Below are 19,420 nucleotides of genomic sequence, written 5' to 3' on the forward strand. Positions count from 1 at the left end.
CATGGTTGGAGGAGGTTTGAACATATTTTGGTTCATTTGGTGTTCTGGCTTCTCCATGGGAGATGCTCTTACATTCAAAACAAGAAAAGAAGAATAAATGGTGGACTAGAGTCTAGATTTTACACATTTCAGTGCGTTCTTAATTTATGTTGAACTTCATTAATAGTTCGAGTCTTAAGCACAACATTAGGCTGCTTCATTGTATAATTATAAGTATTGTAAAAACATCCAAGCAAGGTAGTCAACCGCAACACATTCACATTGTGGTCGATCGAGGTATATTTAACAGCTCAACAACCATGCTTAGCACAATGAGCTCGTGTCACTAAGCATCTTGCCACGTCATTATGCACGCAACTTGGATTCTCTAAATGAACTCCAATTCCCAACAAATGATTCATCCACAACCTAATTCAAACGCCGCCATACTAAAAAATCTCTCCAGAGTACAAATATGGACTTTATTACATGAACATTGGGGGCTACATAAGGGTGTTCATTATGGACACCCGGCGCCTCTCCATTGGCCGAGGTGCCTGCCGCGCAAGGGGCAATAGGCGCCTCGGCCAATGGAGAGGAACCGGGTGTCCATTATAGATATCCAGATATAATCCCCAATGTACCTGGATGTAGTCCCCAATGTACAAGCAGCATAATACTACAAATATTAGGCACTCATCAGAAAACCTATCGCCATCGTGTAACACCACCTAAAATAAACTGATGGTTTTATATCCATTGAATATGTACACATGTAGGAATAAGAAGCTAAAGCATACCAACATACATATTCTAAGAATTCAACGGATGTGTAGTTCGCTGAGAATAATTTTTTTTTTTTAATGCAAATACAGATACAAATTTCGATGCATTACACAAGTGCTTGAAGTTCATAAAAATTTGAGAATTCTACATGTTGGCTTCCCCATCAGAACTGTCATAACAAGAATGGTAAAAAAATTTACTGCAGACAATGCATCAGATGTCCATGGCAAGAAAGTGACGTGTCTTTGCTGTACTTAAGCCGTAAAAGACAACACTAATCCAGTTTGGTTACAACAGACGAATCACAAATCCCGTAAGTTACCATTTCATATACATTTAATAATAGCTTGTACATTATCTTGTATAGACTGCACAGCAATATGTTTACAGAGGCCGTTTTTTACAATATCGATAAAACCTTAATCTCAGCTAAGCTCAAGAAATGTAACAGAGCTTTTATACACTTACTTTTTCTATCTATCTAAATCGAAGTCGCAAATTCAAAGCTTCAAGTTATGTATTAACTGATAAAAGATCCTAATAAGGCTATTAGAATTGCAATCAAAACAGACTTTATCGTCTTAGAAGAAGGTGATGCACCAGAGAAGTTTACTCTTTGAGCCTGGTCCCTGCAGCATTCAAGAAGTAACAGAGTTTAGAAAATCTTGTTAACAGCAAATCCAAATTATTCAATAATTAGGAGAAATATGCTGATGAGACACTGTTAAGATAAAGAGGCAAATAACAAGCACGGGAAAACTATAAACATTTTCAATCAAAAGATCGACCAAGAAAGCAGTCTTGTTCTTGGTGTCTTTAGTGAGTTGGTAAGAAAGAAGTTATATTATCATATCTTACTTCTGCAAGGATGAAAGCGCACCACAATAGATTGTGTTATCGGGCAATTGAACCTCAGTTTCGTCAATTTCGGGATTCACCACACTTACATACACTTCTTGGCCAAGAAACCATGAATCAAGGTTCTGTGCACGGAGGTTCCACATTCCAGCATTATCAAGAGAAACTAAAATAGCAGTCCAAGCACCAGGAAACACCTGCAATCAGGTCAAATATACTGTCAATGCATAACTGCCATTTTTAAGCTAAAATATTGCCAAGACATCCCCAATCTTGATAGACAAGTACTGGTGGATATTAATGAAGACAAAAAACAAAACCTGGATATACAAATTTTTGAAGCAAAAGAGTGCAGAAAACAAAAATCCTAAGCATTGTTTGAGCCCCATTTTGGGGGCAAAAAATACATTTTTGAATGGTATATTGATGGGAAATATGCGGTTAAAAAATAAGAAAAATTTTTGGATTTGCAAATAATATTATTTTATTGAAGAATGTGTGATTGAAATAATGTCAAAACACTATTTAATAATGCATTTTTTCCCAAAGAACGGGGCTCAAACAAGGGCTAAATTAATATATCTATCCCATACATAACAACAAGCAATGGTATCAGGAAACATGGGACAACCATGTGCTCGTGTGGATAAGAAGTTGAGCATTGTTAAGCAAAGCCATCAAATGGCGAAGACTAGTCAAAGCTACTCTGTCTATTCAATTTCTGACAAATAAAGGAATTAAAGCACCTTTCAAGCAATTGCAACAATAATAAACTCTAGGAAACAAAATTTCAAGACTATGATAACCTGTGTAGTGCAGCGAGCTACACCATCCCATTTGTTGTAAATTCCTCTGCTGTTCTCTGTCCACACTCCGTAATCCATCCTGTCACCGCATAAAAAATATAAGACAAATGGACTCCCAATTTCCAATAACTAACATAAATAAACTAGGGGAAGAGAACTTAAGCTAAAACTTGTGCTTACCCAACAACAAAAAAGGCATAGCCATCTAAATGGTAACTTTGAACAGTGGTATCATTGTTTTGGAATATAATTTCCATAAATCCTTTAAAAGTTCCATTGATTACAGAGGTATCAACTTTTGCAGGTCTATTCATCAGCCTATTTGGAAAGTCAAGCTTGAAGACCCCTGGGATATTAAATTGCTGCGCAAGCTTAAGTGGTGTTGTAGGGGATAAGTATGAAATTCCATTAAGAGTAGTACGCCATCTCCCATTGATAAGCTCTGGAGGCCTATTGAGGATGAGATATACGTCAGTCACAGTAATTTCACCATATTTAAAAGATCCTTGTGGGTTTGGGCGAGCAGCACCAGCAGTAACATTCGTTCTGTATTACAACACGGTATACGAAGTCAGCTTAAGATTATAATATTGAAGGACCTAATATGTTAGCTAAGCTATTGAACGCAAAGAAACATGGTGCAAAATGATCAATAAGAAAGTCTCACAATGAAGAAATGCTTTAGCATTATTTGCCTTGATTCCTTGGACAATATCAAATTCCAATTGTTCCAAGGATCATATAACATATTCCTTGTATTGATGAACATAACAGGTAAAAAAAGCCGTCTCACTTATTCTAAACAACATATTGTAAAGTGAAATCCAAGTCATTTATCGTAAAATTAAGGCTACAATCCAGAGATATTTCTAATGTGTTAATGTCCAACCTTATGGATCTTGCTTGATTCATTGAGAAAGACGTCTCATATTCGTTTGGAGGGTCTGGAAGAGGACCTGATGCAGGCCCCAGTGAATTTGAGTAGTGCAGTATAGCAACACCTGTAGCCTTGGACCAGGCTGAGGAATTGACAAACCGTGGACTGGCAACAATGTAATAATCGCTACTAGCATTTTGATCCATTGTTACCAAGAATGAGTATGACTGACCCACATGGATATCCATGTTTGAGTAGTTCTGTTGTACGGTATAAGATCCTTCAGTCTCTACAAGAACCAAGTTATGATTCTGGATTCTGAAATTCAAGCTCGTAGAGATTCCAACATTGTGTACCCGTAGGCGATAGGTTTTGCCTGTTGCATGTATGACAAATTAATTAATCAAACTGAAATGTGTATAAATATACAGCTATAATTCACATGAACTGAAGATTAAGAGAAGTCAATTGATATACAATGAAGACACAAAAAAAAAAAAAAAAAAAAAAAAAAAAAAAAAGCAATGGTTTCCTATCTTGGGGTATTTGGTGTTGAAACTCAATTCATCTCAAGAATCCTGATTTTAGTTTTATGGGTCAGCTACAGATAAAAAGAATAGTACATTCCTCCCAAAATGCGTCTTCCAATGCACAAACGGAAACATTGTCTGTAATTGTCTATTCAAATTGAATTTTGAAAATACCTACAGGAGCCTGTGAAGTAGCAAGAAATTATTTCACTGAAGGACTTCCAAGCCCACATTGAAATGATTTGTCGAAAAAATAAAAAAAATTCCTTCTTCAACATTAGGTATGATGTTTGAGAAGATACTCTTCAAGAATCTTTAACAGATATAAGGCTGAAAATCTTCCAATTCATCATAATCTCAGGGACGACAGGGGAGCTTTCCATCTTGATTATCATCCATATTGTGCATATGACTTGGTTCTTCTTCATTATGAATTGTGTGTGTTACTGCTACAAACTAATGAAGCATAGACCAGTAAAACCAATTAATTGTCCTAGGTCTTCTGCATGAATTTCAGCCATTAACATCCCTTTTTTTTTATTAGAAATCCCAAAATAAAGTTTAATAGCTATGTTCATTCAACAATAGCAACTGTAACATGTGAATGCACATTTATTCCACATATCTATGGACCAAAAAATTCAGCATTTAGCAGAATGTAAAGCTACAAAGAGATACCTGGATCAACATTTATTATCTGATAAGTAATACCGTCTGGCACAAGATTTTCATCAAATCTGTAAGGGCCTAATCCGTTAAACAGAACGCCATCAGGAGTTCCAAGGCTAGTTCCACTTTCAATATCTTTTCTAAGTTCCTGTTACCCCATATATAACGGTCACCAAGTCAGAGGCACAGAGATTACATTTTAAAGCAGGAATATAAGAACTGAGAAATACATCATCTCTTCCAAGTTCCAACCTTATGACTCTTTATGTACCAGTCGCTAATTAAGAGGGTAATATCTCCATCCGGCATTCCAAAAGGTACAGGAATGACATCTCTGTTGTTAACAATAATTCCTCCATATCCACCCGTAGCTCTCTGGAAGTCAAGGGAAGGGAAGTAAAAGAAACTGCCTATCTGGTCTTTGACCTGAAACTGATATGTCCAATTCCAACCAGCAGGAATGGGACAATTTGTGCCTGTAACACCATCTTGCCACGAATTTTTTCTATGTTGAATGCCATTCCTGCACTTCACTAGCACAATTAAATCACTATCATCATTATATCATATTTGGATCAAGATTCAGTGATATACCATGTGAGAAGAAATGGTTCATTGAGATCATTTTTGACATTGACAACGACATTCCAATTTGTGGTAACATTCAGAATGGGGCCAGGAAATAGTCCTTCTACACCAATCACCTGAAATATAATGTTTAGTGGTCAGCTGCAGGCATTTCGTTGGTGTCGTACAAAATTGAAGAGGAGATAGAACAAATAAACATGCATCAAAGTGAAATTTTTCTGAAGAAAGACTAATGAGCAAAAAGAGAAGGGAAAAGATCATTCCAGTTATGATCTATTAGACTGTTCCAATTCCTCCAGTTATGGAGTCCCATAAGGCGTTACAATAAAAGATAGTAGTAAAAGGTACTGAACAACCCCAAAACTCACAATTATGGAGATGCCAAAGAAAACTAATGACAAAGAAAAACCAACTTTTCCAACAAACGCAAGTCAAATCAAGGTATAAAGATCTGGTACTAAAAAAACACTTTCAGACAAAAGCATATTGCAGAGATTAACATATTTTCTCTTAGGATTGTGCTCTATGGCTTGAAAGAAGATCAAAATAACTGAGAACCATCAACGCCATTGATTGTAGCTTTCATAAAGCGCTAGGTCCTAAAATTAGTAGTAGATCCAACTTTTGAGTACAATAAATAGCAGAAGCATTTCCTGCTGAGGGGATTGTTTGACTAATCATGGCAACAATCACTGCCAAGGCCAGGATGCAGACCAAGTTTAAGCTTGGGTTGTTGAGAAAATTAAAAGATTTGAGAAGTAAAATAGCTATCAGTTATAGCTTGCCCTCAGTCCTACACAGCCACTATGAAGCTCTTCATTTTTTCCCCTTATATGTCTATGAGTCCAATAAAATACTGAACAAATAGTCCACAGTTCCTTGGTGAGAGATGAACCCATTCTCTTTTTACCACTGGACAAAGGCCTAGCTCACCACTTCACATTTTGATAAGTCATGTTAAATCATTGTTATTGATGATGAATCGCCAAATCATCGAAAACCATAAGAAGTTAGCCAGATTTGTTTTTGGATTATTTATGTTCATGATGCTCTCTCATATTTGGATCGAGTTCCTTTCATTTAAGCTAGAAATATGTTCATATTCCAATTACAAAGCTACAAAACATCAAATTGAAAACCTTGGCCTAGTTTCATTCGATGCAAAATCATAACATTTTAAAGATTAAAGCTCTTGTTATTGCAAGATTTAGTTACGAGTTCAATACCTTAAAAGAGTTTAGCCTGTTCTCGTGCTGGATTACAGCAAATAATCTCATGAGAAGAAAGATTTGGATCGCCATTTATTTCTTAAATGGAAAATTGTAAGTCAAAAGGTTTAATATACTGTTCTATGAGTTTACCATACTTCAGTGCAACCTCCATCCCATAATTTGAATCCCAGTGCAATCGCCTATGGTTAACCAGTAAAACTATTTTATTAACAGTTAATAGAAAAGTACCCAGTTATAATATATGTAAAACAAATATCAAATAGCATTATCATACTATTGTTTGAAAGGTTAGAATTATAAAAACAATTAATTAAATTTGTTAACAATTGATAATTTAACCCCAATGCTTTGAAGACCAAGTCCAAGACTTGTTAGTGCCATCTTATCATTATTAATAATGGTTGGTTATAGCATGTCTTAAGAGGGCAGACCTATTTATTGTGAAACTGTCAGGAAGCTTGGTTGCTCAATCTCTTGCTAAATTTGCTACTTGTAGGAGAAATAGTTTGATGGGAGGAGGACAAATCTGAATTTTTTCATTCCAATATATCAATTCATAGTGCTGAAAAGTTTATTCATCACTCCTAATACTACAACGAGGCTCGTTTATGGCTCGCAACAATGGCTTTAGTAGTCAAGAATTCCTCTTTCTTTCTTTTTTTTGGTGCACTGGAAGGGACAAAAGTTGAGCAATGACTCCTGCAGGCACTAACTATGCTTGCTTCTTCCTATCAATCTAGTGATCCTCCCTGTTCCTCTTCACCAGCAGTTAGCCCACTGCTTCTTTCATAGATGTCGTGCGAAGGGACAGAGCTAATAGATGTGAATGCAACATTGAGAAAATATGAGAAATTTAACTTCATATGGGAAAAATTGAAAAACAATATTATAAACTATTTAACCGCATAAAATGCAATCCCAAGATTATAACTTAAGGATTCATTTCTAGCTGATGCGCATCATAGATTGAACCGCATAAATTCACATGTTCATTACCCAAAAAGTTCGATTCTTTAGTCTACAATCCCCAATTCTCACTAAATTCCGTGTACCAATGCCTTAATTTGGTACAGAAAATAGGAAGAGAACAGTTATAAAACTGCCATCGAGCAGTCTCGAAGCACATATATCTGTTAATAAGTGACCAACCAAATTTCCAGTCCCAACTTCTTTAAAATTCAACAGTACATCGCCACCCCCAATCCCATTGTAATGTACAAAACTCTGGTCAACTCACAACACAAGTTGATTGAGTAATCAGTATCAGTATGCCTAAATGCAAAAAGTAAATTTTCATACAACCAGAATTCACAATCTAGTATTAAACATAATAGCTAAAGTTAAAGGGTCTAGAACAAAAAAGCAGAAACAAAATTAAAATGAAATTGAGGACCTGTTGTTTAACCCCAAGAGGGGACGCAGTGATGTAAGAGACCGTCCAGTCATAGAACACATATGGGTCTCCTGCTAAACCAACTGCTACCAAGTATAGGACCAAAATGAAGCACAAAAAACAGCAATTATGTGGTGATCTTAAAAGCATTGATCAGAAATTATGACGGTGCACAAAAGAGTAGCAGTATCTTTTCTCTGTGAGAGAGACAGGAGTCGGGATTATGGAGTTGTGGGATCTCCGGTTCTGTGCGACAGCGAGTGAATGAGCTGTGAAAAAGGCAGATGTAATCGTGGCGGACATTCATTTTCACCAGTTCTTGAGAATCGAGCCGTTGTGCTCTGTCCGTCACTTTATTTACAACTTTTGTTGGTGTATCATTTTGCCCCCCTCTAAATTAATAAAATGTCATTTTCCCCCTTTTATATCAATTTGAAAGGCTGCCACCAATCTTTGAACATTTATTTAGCCCCTGTTTGATCCACATTAAATTAAACCCTTGTTTGAGCCCCATTTTTGTGAAGAAAATGAATTTTTAAATAGTGTATTAATGAAAAATGTGTAGTTAAAAAATAAGGAAAATATTTTGATTTGCGTATAATATTATTTTATTGAAAAATGTGTGGTTGAAATGATATCAAATCACTGTTGAAAAATGTATTTTGATTGAAAAATGGGGCTCAAACAAGGGCTAATTTACATTACATTCCATTTTTCTCTCTCATATTTTCAACCACACAATCTTCCATAAAAAAAATATTATATGTAAACGAAAACTTTTCATTCTTTTTCAACCACTCATTTTTCTAAAAATTATTATTCCCTCCATTTTCATTTTCAAGCAATGGGGATCAAACATGGGCTTACTCTAAAATCGAGTTAACATAATCGGAGGATTATGCAACACTTTTTCAAGAATTCGTGCACCACATATGGGAACTAATAAGAGACCATAGATCCATCCAGCTTTACTTGAGGCTGCTGCGTCAAGGGTTCGAATCCTGAAATATGGGTTTGGCTCTTGGATAAGTGCAAGTGTACAAGCAACCTTCCACCCTGTACCCTTGAAGGTATAATTTGGGATTTACCTCCCTCACGATGTTTCAGAGTAGGGGTGGTAAGGGACCCATAAGGTTAAGGTTTAACTTTTTTAATAATTTGCTGAAGAAGGACCTTAGACCACTTTACATTCATAAATTGAGGCATTTAATGCGTACCGTACAATAAATTCACAAAAAATTATTACATTTAAAATTTCATGAACCTTGCGCTGCATTTTCTGCCGCTGGGTGTCCACTAAATTTTCTTCTTTATTATTGTCCGGCGACGGCAGGTTGTTTTTCTCCTTGGCTGGAGAAAATGAAATAGACGACCAGAATCTCTCCTTGTTATTGGCCCTACCTTCACTTTTACTACGGTGCAATAGTTCCTTCAAAAATATCCATTTCTTTGAGTTCCTCCCGGATGATGAGGACCTTGACGACGATGCTGAATCTGACGGCGTCGTTTCACTCGAGAGCACTAATTCACCTTCACTTTCTTTCAAATCATTCTCTCGATCTTGATTTGTAGGAACACTTCTCACTCTCTGCAATTCGTACTGCGCGGTTCTTAATGGCGACATGGATCTGGCTTTACGGTGAGCGTATTTATTACTGCGCATTTTCAGATCCCTGCCTCTTGTGCAACCTTCTTCATCTTGGTCTTCTTCTCCATGGGTGAACAGTTTCATGGGTCGGATCTGACCATTTATAAATAACTCATCAGCTGAAATCATGGAGCTTAACCCACCCGATCCATCTGGCGAAAACCGAGACGAAAACTCAAACTCAAACTCACTCGAATCCGACGACAATAAAACGGGTTCATGGTCAGAAGGTTTATTTTTCTCTCTGGATAACAGGAAGTGCATTGGACTAACTGGGGCACTGAAGAAATAACCAGAAGGGCCATAGCTAGGACTGGAAGGTGCACTTACGAAAGGGGTAGAACAAGTGCTTTCTACATCTATATCTTCGCTGAAACGCGGTGGCTCGTGAAGGGGCTCTGGTTGGGCTCTGCCGACGGTGGTGGTGGTGGTGGTGGTGGTGGTGGAGAGGAGCATTATTGGAGAGAGCTGAGCAGCGAGCATGGGGAAATGAAAAAATTATGTAAGTGTGTCTGACTAATCTTGCTAGACACGCAATTATTGTACGCTCTCTGAGCGACGAAGAAAAAACAACAACAATGCTGGCTGTGTTTGTGTGACAACCACGTTGTCCAAGGAGGGGCTTAGGCCCAAAAAGAATACTTCGAAAAAAAAAAAAGAAAAGTAAAAATACCAACCATTTTTTTCCCAACAAAGCCTCCCCTGTTTGACTGGCTTTATTGAAAAATGAATGGGTTCACACTGAAAAATTAGGATTAACGGAAGAAAAATGAAACGGATGTGTACTACGTGATCTTAGATGATTTGATGGAAAAATTGATTGTGTCAATCATTATATGTCATTAGCACGATTGGAAAAATTATCGCCCCTTCAACTTGTATGGTGTTGAGATAGTAACATGTCCCATGCTTGGTGTGTATACTTATTTGGCGATTGAACAGTGTAAATGACAATTATGTCCATATTTTGGCAACGAAAATCTCCATTATTATGCATATTTTCCATTCTCTACTTACAAAATCTTGCTCGTCTATGACCTTCTGTTTGAACTAATGAGGAAAAAGGATGTTTAGAACACGTTTTGTCAAGTTTAGAATACGTTTTTATAAGACCTTATTTGATCAAAATTATTTTTAAAATACATTTTTTTTCTCCCTTCTCTTCAATCACACACTATTTAATAAAATAAAATTATACTCAAATTTAATTTTTTTTCTTATTTTTTAATTATACATTCTCCATCAATGTATTATTTCAAAATACATTTTTAACTAAAAATGTAGCTCAAACATGCGCTAAATCAATAAAACATATAGTCTTATTTGGTATAAATTAAAATTAAAATTTTAATCTAAATCAAATTCGTTATTGTATGAGACCATAACTTTTCAACAACACATTTTATTAACTTTTATCAAAATCTACCAAAATTTTGATTTTAATCTTCATCAAACAAGGAAATAGTATTTTGCGTCACGAAATATACAAATTATAATGAGATTATTTATTTGAAATATGCAAATTACTTAAGGGAGGGTAATTTTTAGAAATTAAATTATAAAAAACATAAATGGAATTTTAAAAAATATTTTTTAAACCTTGATTTAATCGATCAAGAGGAAATTACGTAAAAAGGCCTCTAAAAAATAAAATATTAAAGTAATACACTTTGATGGTGACATTTTCCAATATCCCCGATCAACACATTATCCCGACGATTATCTTTGGTAAAGTTTTAAATCCATCGATGGTGTCCTCGAGCATGTGCATCCTCGAGACACTAAGCCCGACCACATCGCCTGCTGCTACGCATATTGCAAATATCTTGTCCTCGAGCATCACAGTCCTCGAGCATATGCTCCCTTCACAACCGACGATGGTTGACCCTTTAGAATTCCTACGTAATTAGGAATCTTAACTCCCACAAGGATTCTATCCGACATATAATTATGGAATTCAAACCAACTCCTTAACTATTCAGGACTCCAACAGATGAGGACATCCAGCCAGTTGAGTCCCACTAGAAGAATGTCACTTACTACTATAAATATAGAACCTTGAGCCATTATTCAGGTACGTTTTTCATTGTTCTTCAGCACATAGCCTCACGCACAAAATTCCCTTTCTGACTTAAGCATCGGAGGGGCGACGAGAACACACCTCGTTGCCTTTGTTTCAGGTACCGAAAGATCACGTTCGTGCTCCTCATCAATTATCAAGCTCGGGAAATCTACAGGTACGATTTTTGATAGCATCATTGGCGCCGTCTGTGGGAAACGCTACCAAAAGCCATGGTAAACACACGTTCAGGTCTTCCACCAGCAAGCTCATCCGCTCCAAACCAACCCCCTCCTGAGGATATCCCTGTTCCTCAAGAGGAATCATCAGAAGTGCCAGAGCCCAGCCAGCAGTCGTCACTGCTGGAGCCTTTGAAGAGCTCAGACAACAGGTTGCCATACTAACTCAGCTGCTAAGTCAAAGAAATTCGCATCCGTCACCCACACCAGCACCCCAGGGGGGCTTTATGGCTGATGCTCGAGCTCGACATGTCCCTGACAATGGCGGAGCAGGGGCCTCGGGTATACCACATGTGACCTCGGCCTCGAGATCAGTGACCATGGAGTCTAGGGAACTCGCTAGGATTATTCAAGAAGGAATTACAGCGGGCCTACTTCATGGCAACAAAGGGACGACAAGATTCAGTCCCAACACTCCCTTGACTCCCGAGATATTAACATTCCCCTTGCCAGACAGATTTAAGTATCCTAGGATCAAAGAATATGATGGGACCACCGATCCAATCAATCATCTGAACGTATACACAGACGTCATGAATCTGCAGGTCGCACCAGATCAGGTGATTTGCAATGCCTTCCTGCAAACTTTGACGAATGCTGCTAGGGATTGGTTCTCAACCTTAGAGCCCAACTCCATAGCCTCATTCTCGGATTTGGCGGACAAGTTCTCTACTTTCTTCGCAAGCAGTAAACGCATCAGGAAGACGGCGGCTTTCCTCATGCAACTTAGACAAGGGCAAAATGAGACCCTACGTGACTTCATGACCAGGTTCAACAAGGAAAGATTTCAGATTCCCGACCTACACATAACTGCAGCAGTTTCTGCCCTCACATATGCCATAAAGTGCGAGGCTTTCAAGATGTCTTTATCCAAAACTCCGCCAAAGACAGTGACCGAGCTTCTTACCCGAGCCGAGAAATACATAAATATGGAGGAAACACTGAACTCGAAGAAGGTTGGACCACCCCATGACAGGGTCGAGCATAAATGACAGCACGACCCGAACCCCCGTGAAGAACAACATCGAAAAAAATAGAGACAGGAGGTTTCCCCGACATCATTCACGCGTTTAAATATGTCAAAGACCAATATATTGATGGAGATCAAGGATATGAAGGAACTCAAATGGCCGGTCAGAATGAGGTCACCACCCGAATCCAGGGACATGAATAAGTACTGTGAGTTCCATCGGGATCACGAACATACCACAGAGAACTGTAAGGCCCTACAACGGGAGATTGAAGCCCTTATTAAAAGGGGACTCTTGAGTTCCTACGTCAGTAACGACAAATGCCCGAGGAATGATCGTGGCAGGGAAAAAGCCCCTGAGGCAAAAGGGATGGTCAACCCACTGCTGGAACCGTCAATATCATCATTGGGGGTATTGTCTCGGGAGGAGACTCCAACAGTGGAAGAAAACAATATGCCCAATAATATGCCTTGGCCTCTGGGATGCCTCATGGAAAGCTGGAGGATATTACTTTTGGGACCGGGGACTTAGAAGGTGTATCACTTCCACATGATGACGCCTTAGTAATCTCAGCGATTGTGGCCAATTTTGAAGTAAAGAGAATCTTGGTTGACAACAGGAGTGCGGCCAATATACTTTCACAAGAAGCTTTTGCCAAAATGGAAATCTCATCTCAGCAGCTCAAAGCGGTTAAAACTCCTCTCCAGGGGTTTGGGGGAGGAGTCATCACTCCAGAGGTTGTCGTCGAGCTTCCTCTAACTTTGGGTTCTGGCCAGAAATAGGTTACGGAGATGACATCTTTTCAAGTGGTACGTGTCTCAATGGCCTATAACGCTATTCTGGGAAGACCACTCCTGAACAAGATTAAAGCCATTGTGTCTACCTTCCACCTAGCCATGAAGTTTCCAACAAGTAATGGCGTTGGGGTCGTCCGTGGAGACCAGACAGCTGCCAGACAATGCTATGTTGCCAGCGTTCGGGAAATAAATAACGACGTCATGCAAATCTCGAGAATGGAGCCCGAGGCTGGGCAACAAGTCAGACTTGCTCCTGTCGAAGAATTGATGGAAATTGAACTCGAGCATGATAAGAAGGTGATGATTGGTCGGGATCTTGACGTCACCCTAAAGACAGAACTTGTTGGTTGCTTATCTCGCAACATTGACCTTTTTGCCTGGAAGGTTGAGGATATGTCAGGGATAGACTCTAAAATTGTAGTCCATAGGCTTAACATTAGCCCATGGGTCAGACCAGTAAAGCAGAGGAAAAGACAGTTTGCCCCAAAACGTCGGGAGGTCATTCGCGAAGAAATTAACAAACTCGTCAATGCTCAGTTCATTCGGGAGGTCCAATATCCCGATTGGCTTGCCAATGTTGTTTTAGTAAAGAAGGCCAATGGTAAGTGGAGGGTCTGCATTGAATTCACAGATCTTAATAAAGCATGTCTAAAGGATAGTTATCCCCTACCGCGGATTGACAACTTGGTGGATAGCACATCTGGAAATAAGCTATACAGTTCTTAGATGCATTTTCTGGTTATCATCAAATCCTCATGGCCGAGGAAGATCAAGAAAAGACGTCATTCATGGCCGATTCTGCCATATAATGTTATAAGGTCATGCCTTTCGATTTGAAGAATGCAGGGACAACATACCAAAGGCTCATCAACAAAGTCTTTGCTAACTTGATTGGAAGGAATGTGGAGGCGTACATTGATGACATGGTGGTTAAGAGCAAACAGGTGGACCAGCATATTTCAGATCTTGAAGAGGTTTTCGACACCTTGCGAAAGTACAGAGTAAAGTTAAACCCCGCAAAATGTGCATTTAGCGTAGTCTCGGGCAAGTTCTTGGGCTTTATGATCACTCACCGGGGGATAGAGGCTAACCCTGACAAAATACAAGTCTTGGCATCTATGGAATCACTAAGGAACAAGAAAAGGTACAGAGGTTGACTGGTAGGATAGCAGCCTTGAACAGGTTCATGTCCCGAGCATCAGACAGGTGCTATCCCTTCTTCAAAGTCCTCAGAGGAAACTAAGGCTTTGATTGGAGTGAAGATTGTGAGAAAGCTTTTCAGGAGCTCAAGCAAACATTAGCATCTCCTCCTATTCTCACTAGGCCTGAGCCTGGTGACACCTTATTTTTGTACCTGGCCGTATCTCAAAACGCGGTCAGCGGGGTCTTGGTGAAAGAGGTTAACAGAGTCCAACAACCTATCTACTATGTAAGCAAGGTCTTACTAGATACGGAAACAAGGTATACTTTGGCGGAACAACTTGCCTTGCCTTGGTGATAGCAGCACGGAAACTCCGGCAATATTTTCAGTCTCACCCTATTGTGGTGCTCACTAATCAACCACTTAGGCATATACTTCAAAAGCCGGACGTCTCAGGAAGACTGATGAAATGGGTGATCGAGCTTGGAGAATTTGACATCGAATTCAAACCACGCCCATCTATCAAAGTCCAAGCACTAGCCGACTTCATTGCAGAACTAACCCCTAGTCCTCGGGGGCCAGGTGACGGCTCGAGCATGAGCACCAATTTGGACACTTGGCAAATTTTTGTAGATGGAGCATCAAACTCCTCGGGCTTGGGTGCAGGGGTCATCATCATCAGCCCTGACAAACATACGGAGATTCAATGCGCTCTTAGGTTCGAGTTTGAAGCAACCAATAACGAGGCCGAGTATGAGGCCATCGTCATTGCTCTAGAGCTAGCCCTTAGCCTTGAGCTCGAGTTCGTGAAGGTATTCAACGATTCACAATTGGTGGTCGGACAGATTGAAGGATCATTTGAAAGGAAAGACGAGAAAATGAGTTTGTACTGCATGAAGGTTCAAGATCTTCAACGAAAATTCAAAAGTTGTGAAATTGCAAAAATTGCTCGAAAGGACAATGGAAAAGCCGACGCATTATCCAGGCTTGTGGTCATGGGGGTAGACAGCCTGGACAGAACAGTTTACATCAAAGTCATCACAGAACCCAGCATCAATCAAATCCCCGACGTCATGGACATTGACAACGAACCATCTTGGATGGACCCAATCATAGAATTCATCACAAGTGGAAATCTACCAAGCGATGTCAGGTTGGCTAGAAGCATCAGAGCTCGAGCTCCTAGGTACTGCATGATCAGCGGTGTCCTCTTTCGCAGAAGTATTACTCTTCCATACCTAAGGTGTCTTAGACCATCAGAATCATCCCAGGCCCTTGCTGAAGTTCATGAAGGTGTGTGCGGGAATTATCAAGGAGCCAGGGCCCTGGCCTTTAAACTCATACGATATGGGTACTATTGGCCAACTATGAAGAAAGATGCCTCAGAATATGTTAAGAGATGTGATAGGTGCCAGAGGTTTGGCAATGTTATCCATTCACCAGTCGAAGACCTCACCAACATTAACTGTTCAGCCCCGTTTGAACAATGGGGAGTTGACATCCTCGGCCCCTTTCCTGTGGTAAGAGGTCAATTAAAGTTTGTTGCTGTAGCAGTAGAGTATTTCACAAAATGGGTAGAGGCCGAACCTCTCGCCACGATATCGGAGCCCAAGCTAAGAGCCTTCACTTAGAGGTCTATCATTTGCAGGTTTGGGATACCGAAGGTCCTCTCACCGATAATGGCAGGCAATTTGACAATCAACAGTTTAGGAACTTTTGCTCAAACCTCGGGATTGATCACCGTCTGACTTCAGTTTCGCATCCTTAGAGCAATGGTCTGGCCGAGGTAACAAATCAAATCATATTACAAGACCTTCGAACAAGAATTAGTAATGCTAGGGGTTCTTGGTCCGACGAGCTACCTTCTATACTATGGACGTATAGAACAACTTATAGGACAACCACAGGAGAAACCCCTTTTATGTTAGCCTATGGCATTGAAGCAATGGTCCCGGTGGAAATTAGACTGCCAAGCCATAGGAGGCTTGTGCCAGAACCTCGGGGCATACAACTGAACACCTTGATCTCTTGGAAGAAGTATGGGAGCCAGCCGCTATAAAGGTGGCCTCTTACCAAACTAAGACAGTAAAACATTTTAATAGCAAAGTCAAGACTCGGAGGTTCAGAGCTGGCGACTTGGTCTTGAGGAGGGCCGAAGCAGCAGGTCACCCCCCAGGGAAGCTCGGGCCCATCTAGGAAGGACCCTTTGAGGTCATACGATAGGTTCGAAAAGGAGCATACAGCCTAAGAGACATTTCGGGTAGACCTTTTCCAAGGCCCTGGAATGCCGATAATCTGAAAATATATTACAAGTAACATTCTCGATGTCATCTAAGAGATTTTCTTTTTATTCCTGCATTTTAAATTCTTCTGAATGTTATTTTTGGTTCTTCGGGCCTGCGTGCCCTTACATTTTATTTCTAGTTTAGCGAGCCTGCGTGCCCATGCATGTTTTCCGTTTTCTTTTGTAATGAACTATGTTCGGTTTGATCCCGTTTGGGTACGTAGGCAGCTTGGATACAATATAAATTCGAGTCCAGTCCAAGGAATTAATAAATTCAAACCTCGGGTATAACAACCCGATAGTTTGCTTTGCGTCCAGGAATTACCTAAGCCTTGTCCTCGACAAGCCAATGTAAGCCTTGCCCTCGAGCAAGCCGCCTTAAGCCTTGTCCTCGACAAGCAATGTAAGCCTTGCCCTCGAGCAAGCACCTGGCCTTGCCCCGAGAAAGCACCAAAACCTTGGAGCCCATAATCAGCACATCAAAATCGTGCAGCACAAGTAAACATCCCGAGGACATACATCTATCCTTGAATTTTTGTCTAAGGTTCCAAAGTGAAAGCTCGGGATATATTTCTATACAGAGGTCGGTCACAATTCTTCGTACACCTCGAGGTTACCACCCCTCGCGATTAGTCCTCGAGGTAATTCAATACTGACGTCGGGATAATTTTACCAAGATGTTAAACTATATCCTACATTCATCACTGTCCTCGGCCTTATGATACGCTTAAAATCGAATTAATTTTTCTCAATCGTCAAGAATTAAGTTATCTTAGACGTCGGGATATTTTTTACCATCAAGTGTTAAACAACATCCTACATTCACCACTGTCCTCGGCATTATGAATTGTTTAAAATCGAATTATTTCTTCTCAATCGTCGAGATGATTAATTTGTCGTCGAGATAATTAATCTTTTTTGTCGACGGGATAACTTTGTGTACATGCTATAATGTTCGGAAATGATTTTAAAATTGAGTCCTCGAGATATTTAACTACTTTAGGCGTTGAGTTTTCAATTCATCTTAGGCGTGAAGTTATTGAACCATCTTAACATCGAGCTATTTGAGTTTGTCATGATCAAAACATCAGTTATACAAGCACAAAAAGAAAAATACTTGATCGAGCAGAATACTTGTTCAAAATACAAAAGAAGGGGGATGTCATCATAGGAAAAAACATAAACTAATCTAGGTCCACGGCTCTTTCTCCCGAGGCCGTGCTCCCCTGCTCCTCCGCCGCGTCCTTGCCGTCAATATCGACCTCATGGTCTTCGACGGTTTCCTCGGACTCTGAAAGCACGAGGTCATCAGCAACCTCAGGGATGCTCTTTAAATCCTTGGGTTTGGCGTCAGGCTTCGACCTCAAAAATGCCCAAGCCTCCTTGAAAGCGTGGAAGTACGAGCCCATGGCGTACTCTCCCTTAAGCCCGTTAAACTCCTCGGACATTTTGAAATCCTCAATCCCAACCCCTCGAGCTTCAGCCAGGCGAGTTTCGAAATCAATCTTCAAATGCTCGATCTCGAGCTTTAAACCCTCGGCCTCGCCCTTGGCAGCTCCAGCCTCTTCCCGAGCTTTCTGGACATCGTTCTTCGAGTCCTCGAGCTCCCTCTGAAGAAGAAAGCGCTCAGCTTCCAAGTCGGCTATCCTCTTCTCATGTGCTCGAGAAATGTCCTCGAGTTCAGTAGTTTTTTGTGCCTCGTCTTTCTCCTTTAGAGAAAGGCCCGGGCAATGCTCTGAGCCTGCATCATATAAACCCGAGCTTAAGCAACCACATCGTATAAACCTTATTAATACACCAAGTAAGTTGGGCGAGCTTACCTTCAGTGTGAGAGATTCAAGAGCCTTCATACTGTTCACGAAATATTTTCTTTCGATTTAAATTACCGCAAGTGTACGGTTCGTTAACAAGTAATAAAGTGGATTCAATGAGTCCGAGTATCGTCCCACAGAGATTGGTTAGTTCAATTTTACTTATTTGACCTTAACCGAAACCAAATTACTCAAAATGAATGTGGACCTAATTAAAACTTTAAAATTGGGAAGAAAACCCTACTTATGCAACTTTTATGATTGTAATGAAATTAATAAGCAAAACAATAATTTAAAACTCTAAAATGAAATAATTGTTGAGAACGCACGTTTGTTGTAATCAATAGAAATTAAACACACTAGGATCACGATTTCCCATGCAATTATCACTTTAAACTCTAGTTTCACAATATGACAACATAATTCAATTGTTGACGAATCAATGTTCCTAAGTCTATCCAATACTCTCTCTCGAGATGTATCAAACCTATTTCTACATACCACCGGCCTATATTTCTATGACAAGTGCATATGTAAAAATGCATGTAGTTTTATGAACACTTAAAGATTCACGTAGGGCATAGCGGTATATTTCTATCCCCTATCGGACCCTACGATGATTTATATTATGTCGAATCTATTCCAATTCTCTCGAATGCAAGAATAAATCACCCAAACTCACACAATTACGGGCCCTTAATTGCGGAAACAATAAATGCATATAAATCATTCAAAACAAAAGAAATATGTTT

General features: G+C 39.7%; 4 protein-coding genes across 5 annotated transcripts; 2 read left to right on the forward strand and 2 right to left on the reverse strand.

Annotated features, from left to right (window-relative positions):
• Positions 1-1,065: 1,065 nt before the first annotated feature.
• Positions 1,066-8,074, reverse strand: LOC111371282 (monocopper oxidase-like protein SKU5). 2 transcript variants are annotated; one of them, XM_022993180.1, is made up of 9 exons: positions 7,719-8,074; positions 5,100-5,209; positions 4,758-5,028; positions 4,515-4,653; positions 3,319-3,682; positions 2,610-2,975; positions 2,430-2,508; positions 1,646-1,820; positions 1,066-1,394 (listed from the first exon to the last, which is right to left on the reverse strand). In XM_022993180.1, exons 1-9 carry the CDS (start codon positions 7,866-7,868, stop codon positions 1,375-1,377), a joined length of 1,674 nt encoding a protein of 557 aa, XP_022848948.1. In that variant the 5' UTR covers positions 7,869-8,074; the 3' UTR covers positions 1,066-1,374. The 2 variants fall into 2 exon arrangements, with proteins under 2 accessions (XP_022848948.1, XP_022848947.1); XM_022993179.1 differs by having other exon boundaries at positions 1,624-1,820; positions 7,719-8,073.
• On the reverse strand, positions 7,872-10,339 carry LOC111371839. Its single transcript, XM_022994009.1, has 2 exons — positions 8,983-10,339; positions 7,872-7,964 (listed from the first exon to the last, which is right to left on the reverse strand). The coding sequence occupies exons 1-2, from the start codon at positions 9,847-9,849 to the stop codon at positions 7,872-7,874; spliced, it is 960 nt and encodes a 319-aa protein (XP_022849777.1). The 5' UTR covers positions 9,850-10,339.
• Positions 10,340-12,740: 2,401 nt separating this feature from the next.
• LOC111371840 lies at positions 12,741-13,417 on the forward strand. Its single transcript, XM_022994010.1, has 2 exons — positions 12,741-13,046; positions 13,133-13,417. Exons 1-2 carry the CDS (start codon positions 12,741-12,743, stop codon positions 13,415-13,417), a joined length of 591 nt encoding a protein of 196 aa, XP_022849778.1.
• An 836-nt stretch (positions 13,418-14,253) lies between these two features.
• LOC111371841 lies at positions 14,254-16,204 on the forward strand. Its single transcript, XM_022994011.1, has 3 exons — positions 14,254-14,584; positions 14,695-14,861; positions 14,963-16,204. Exons 1-3 carry the CDS (start codon positions 14,254-14,256, stop codon positions 16,202-16,204), a joined length of 1,740 nt encoding a protein of 579 aa, XP_022849779.1.
• The last annotated feature ends 3,216 nt before the right edge of the window (positions 16,205-19,420 follow it).

The sequence above is a fragment of the Olea europaea genome, chromosome 22 (assembly GCF_002742605.1).
Source record: "Olea europaea var. sylvestris chromosome 22, O_europaea_v1, whole genome shotgun sequence".
Taxonomy (NCBI): Eukaryota; Viridiplantae; Streptophyta; class Magnoliopsida; order Lamiales; family Oleaceae; genus Olea; species Olea europaea.

What these genes read in the sequence shown, in the direction of transcription:
- LOC111371282 (XM_022993179.1), bottom strand. Translation starts at nt 7,868, where the DNA reads ATGCTTTTAAGATCACCACATAATTGCTGTTTTTTGTGCTTCATTTTG. An exon ending in AATCAAGCAAGATCCATAAG is followed by an intron (nt 2,976 to 3,318) that starts GTTGGACATTAA and finishes GTTGTAATACAG; the next exon opens with AACGAATGTTACTGCTGGTG. An exon ending in TAGCTCGCTGCACTACACAG is followed by an intron (nt 1,821 to 2,429) that starts GTTATCATAGTC and finishes ACCTGATTGCAG; the next exon opens with GTGTTTCCTGGTGCTTGGAC.
- LOC111371839 (XM_022994009.1), bottom strand. Translation starts at nt 9,849, where the DNA reads ATGCTCGCTGCTCAGCTCTCTCCAATAATGCTCCTCTCCACCACCACC. An exon ending in GGCAGAAAATGCAGCGCAAG is followed by an intron (nt 7,965 to 8,982) that starts GTTCATGAAATT and finishes GCTGTCGCACAG; the next exon opens with AACCGGAGATCCCACAACTC.
- LOC111371841 (XM_022994011.1), top strand. Translation starts at nt 14,254, where the DNA reads ATGCCTTTCGATTTGAAGAATGCAGGGACAACATACCAAAGGCTCATC. An exon ending in GAACAAGAAAAGGTACAGAG is followed by an intron (nt 14,585 to 14,694) that starts GTTGACTGGTAG and finishes ATTGGAGTGAAG; the next exon opens with ATTGTGAGAAAGCTTTTCAG. An exon ending in TCCAACAACCTATCTACTAT is followed by an intron (nt 14,862 to 14,962) that starts GTAAGCAAGGTC and finishes CAATATTTTCAG; the next exon opens with TCTCACCCTATTGTGGTGCT.
- LOC111371840 (XM_022994010.1), top strand. Translation starts at nt 12,741, where the DNA reads ATGTCAAAGACCAATATATTGATGGAGATCAAGGATATGAAGGAACTC. An exon ending in CGTCAATATCATCATTGGGG is followed by an intron (nt 13,047 to 13,132) that starts GTATTGTCTCGG and finishes CCTCATGGAAAG; the next exon opens with CTGGAGGATATTACTTTTGG.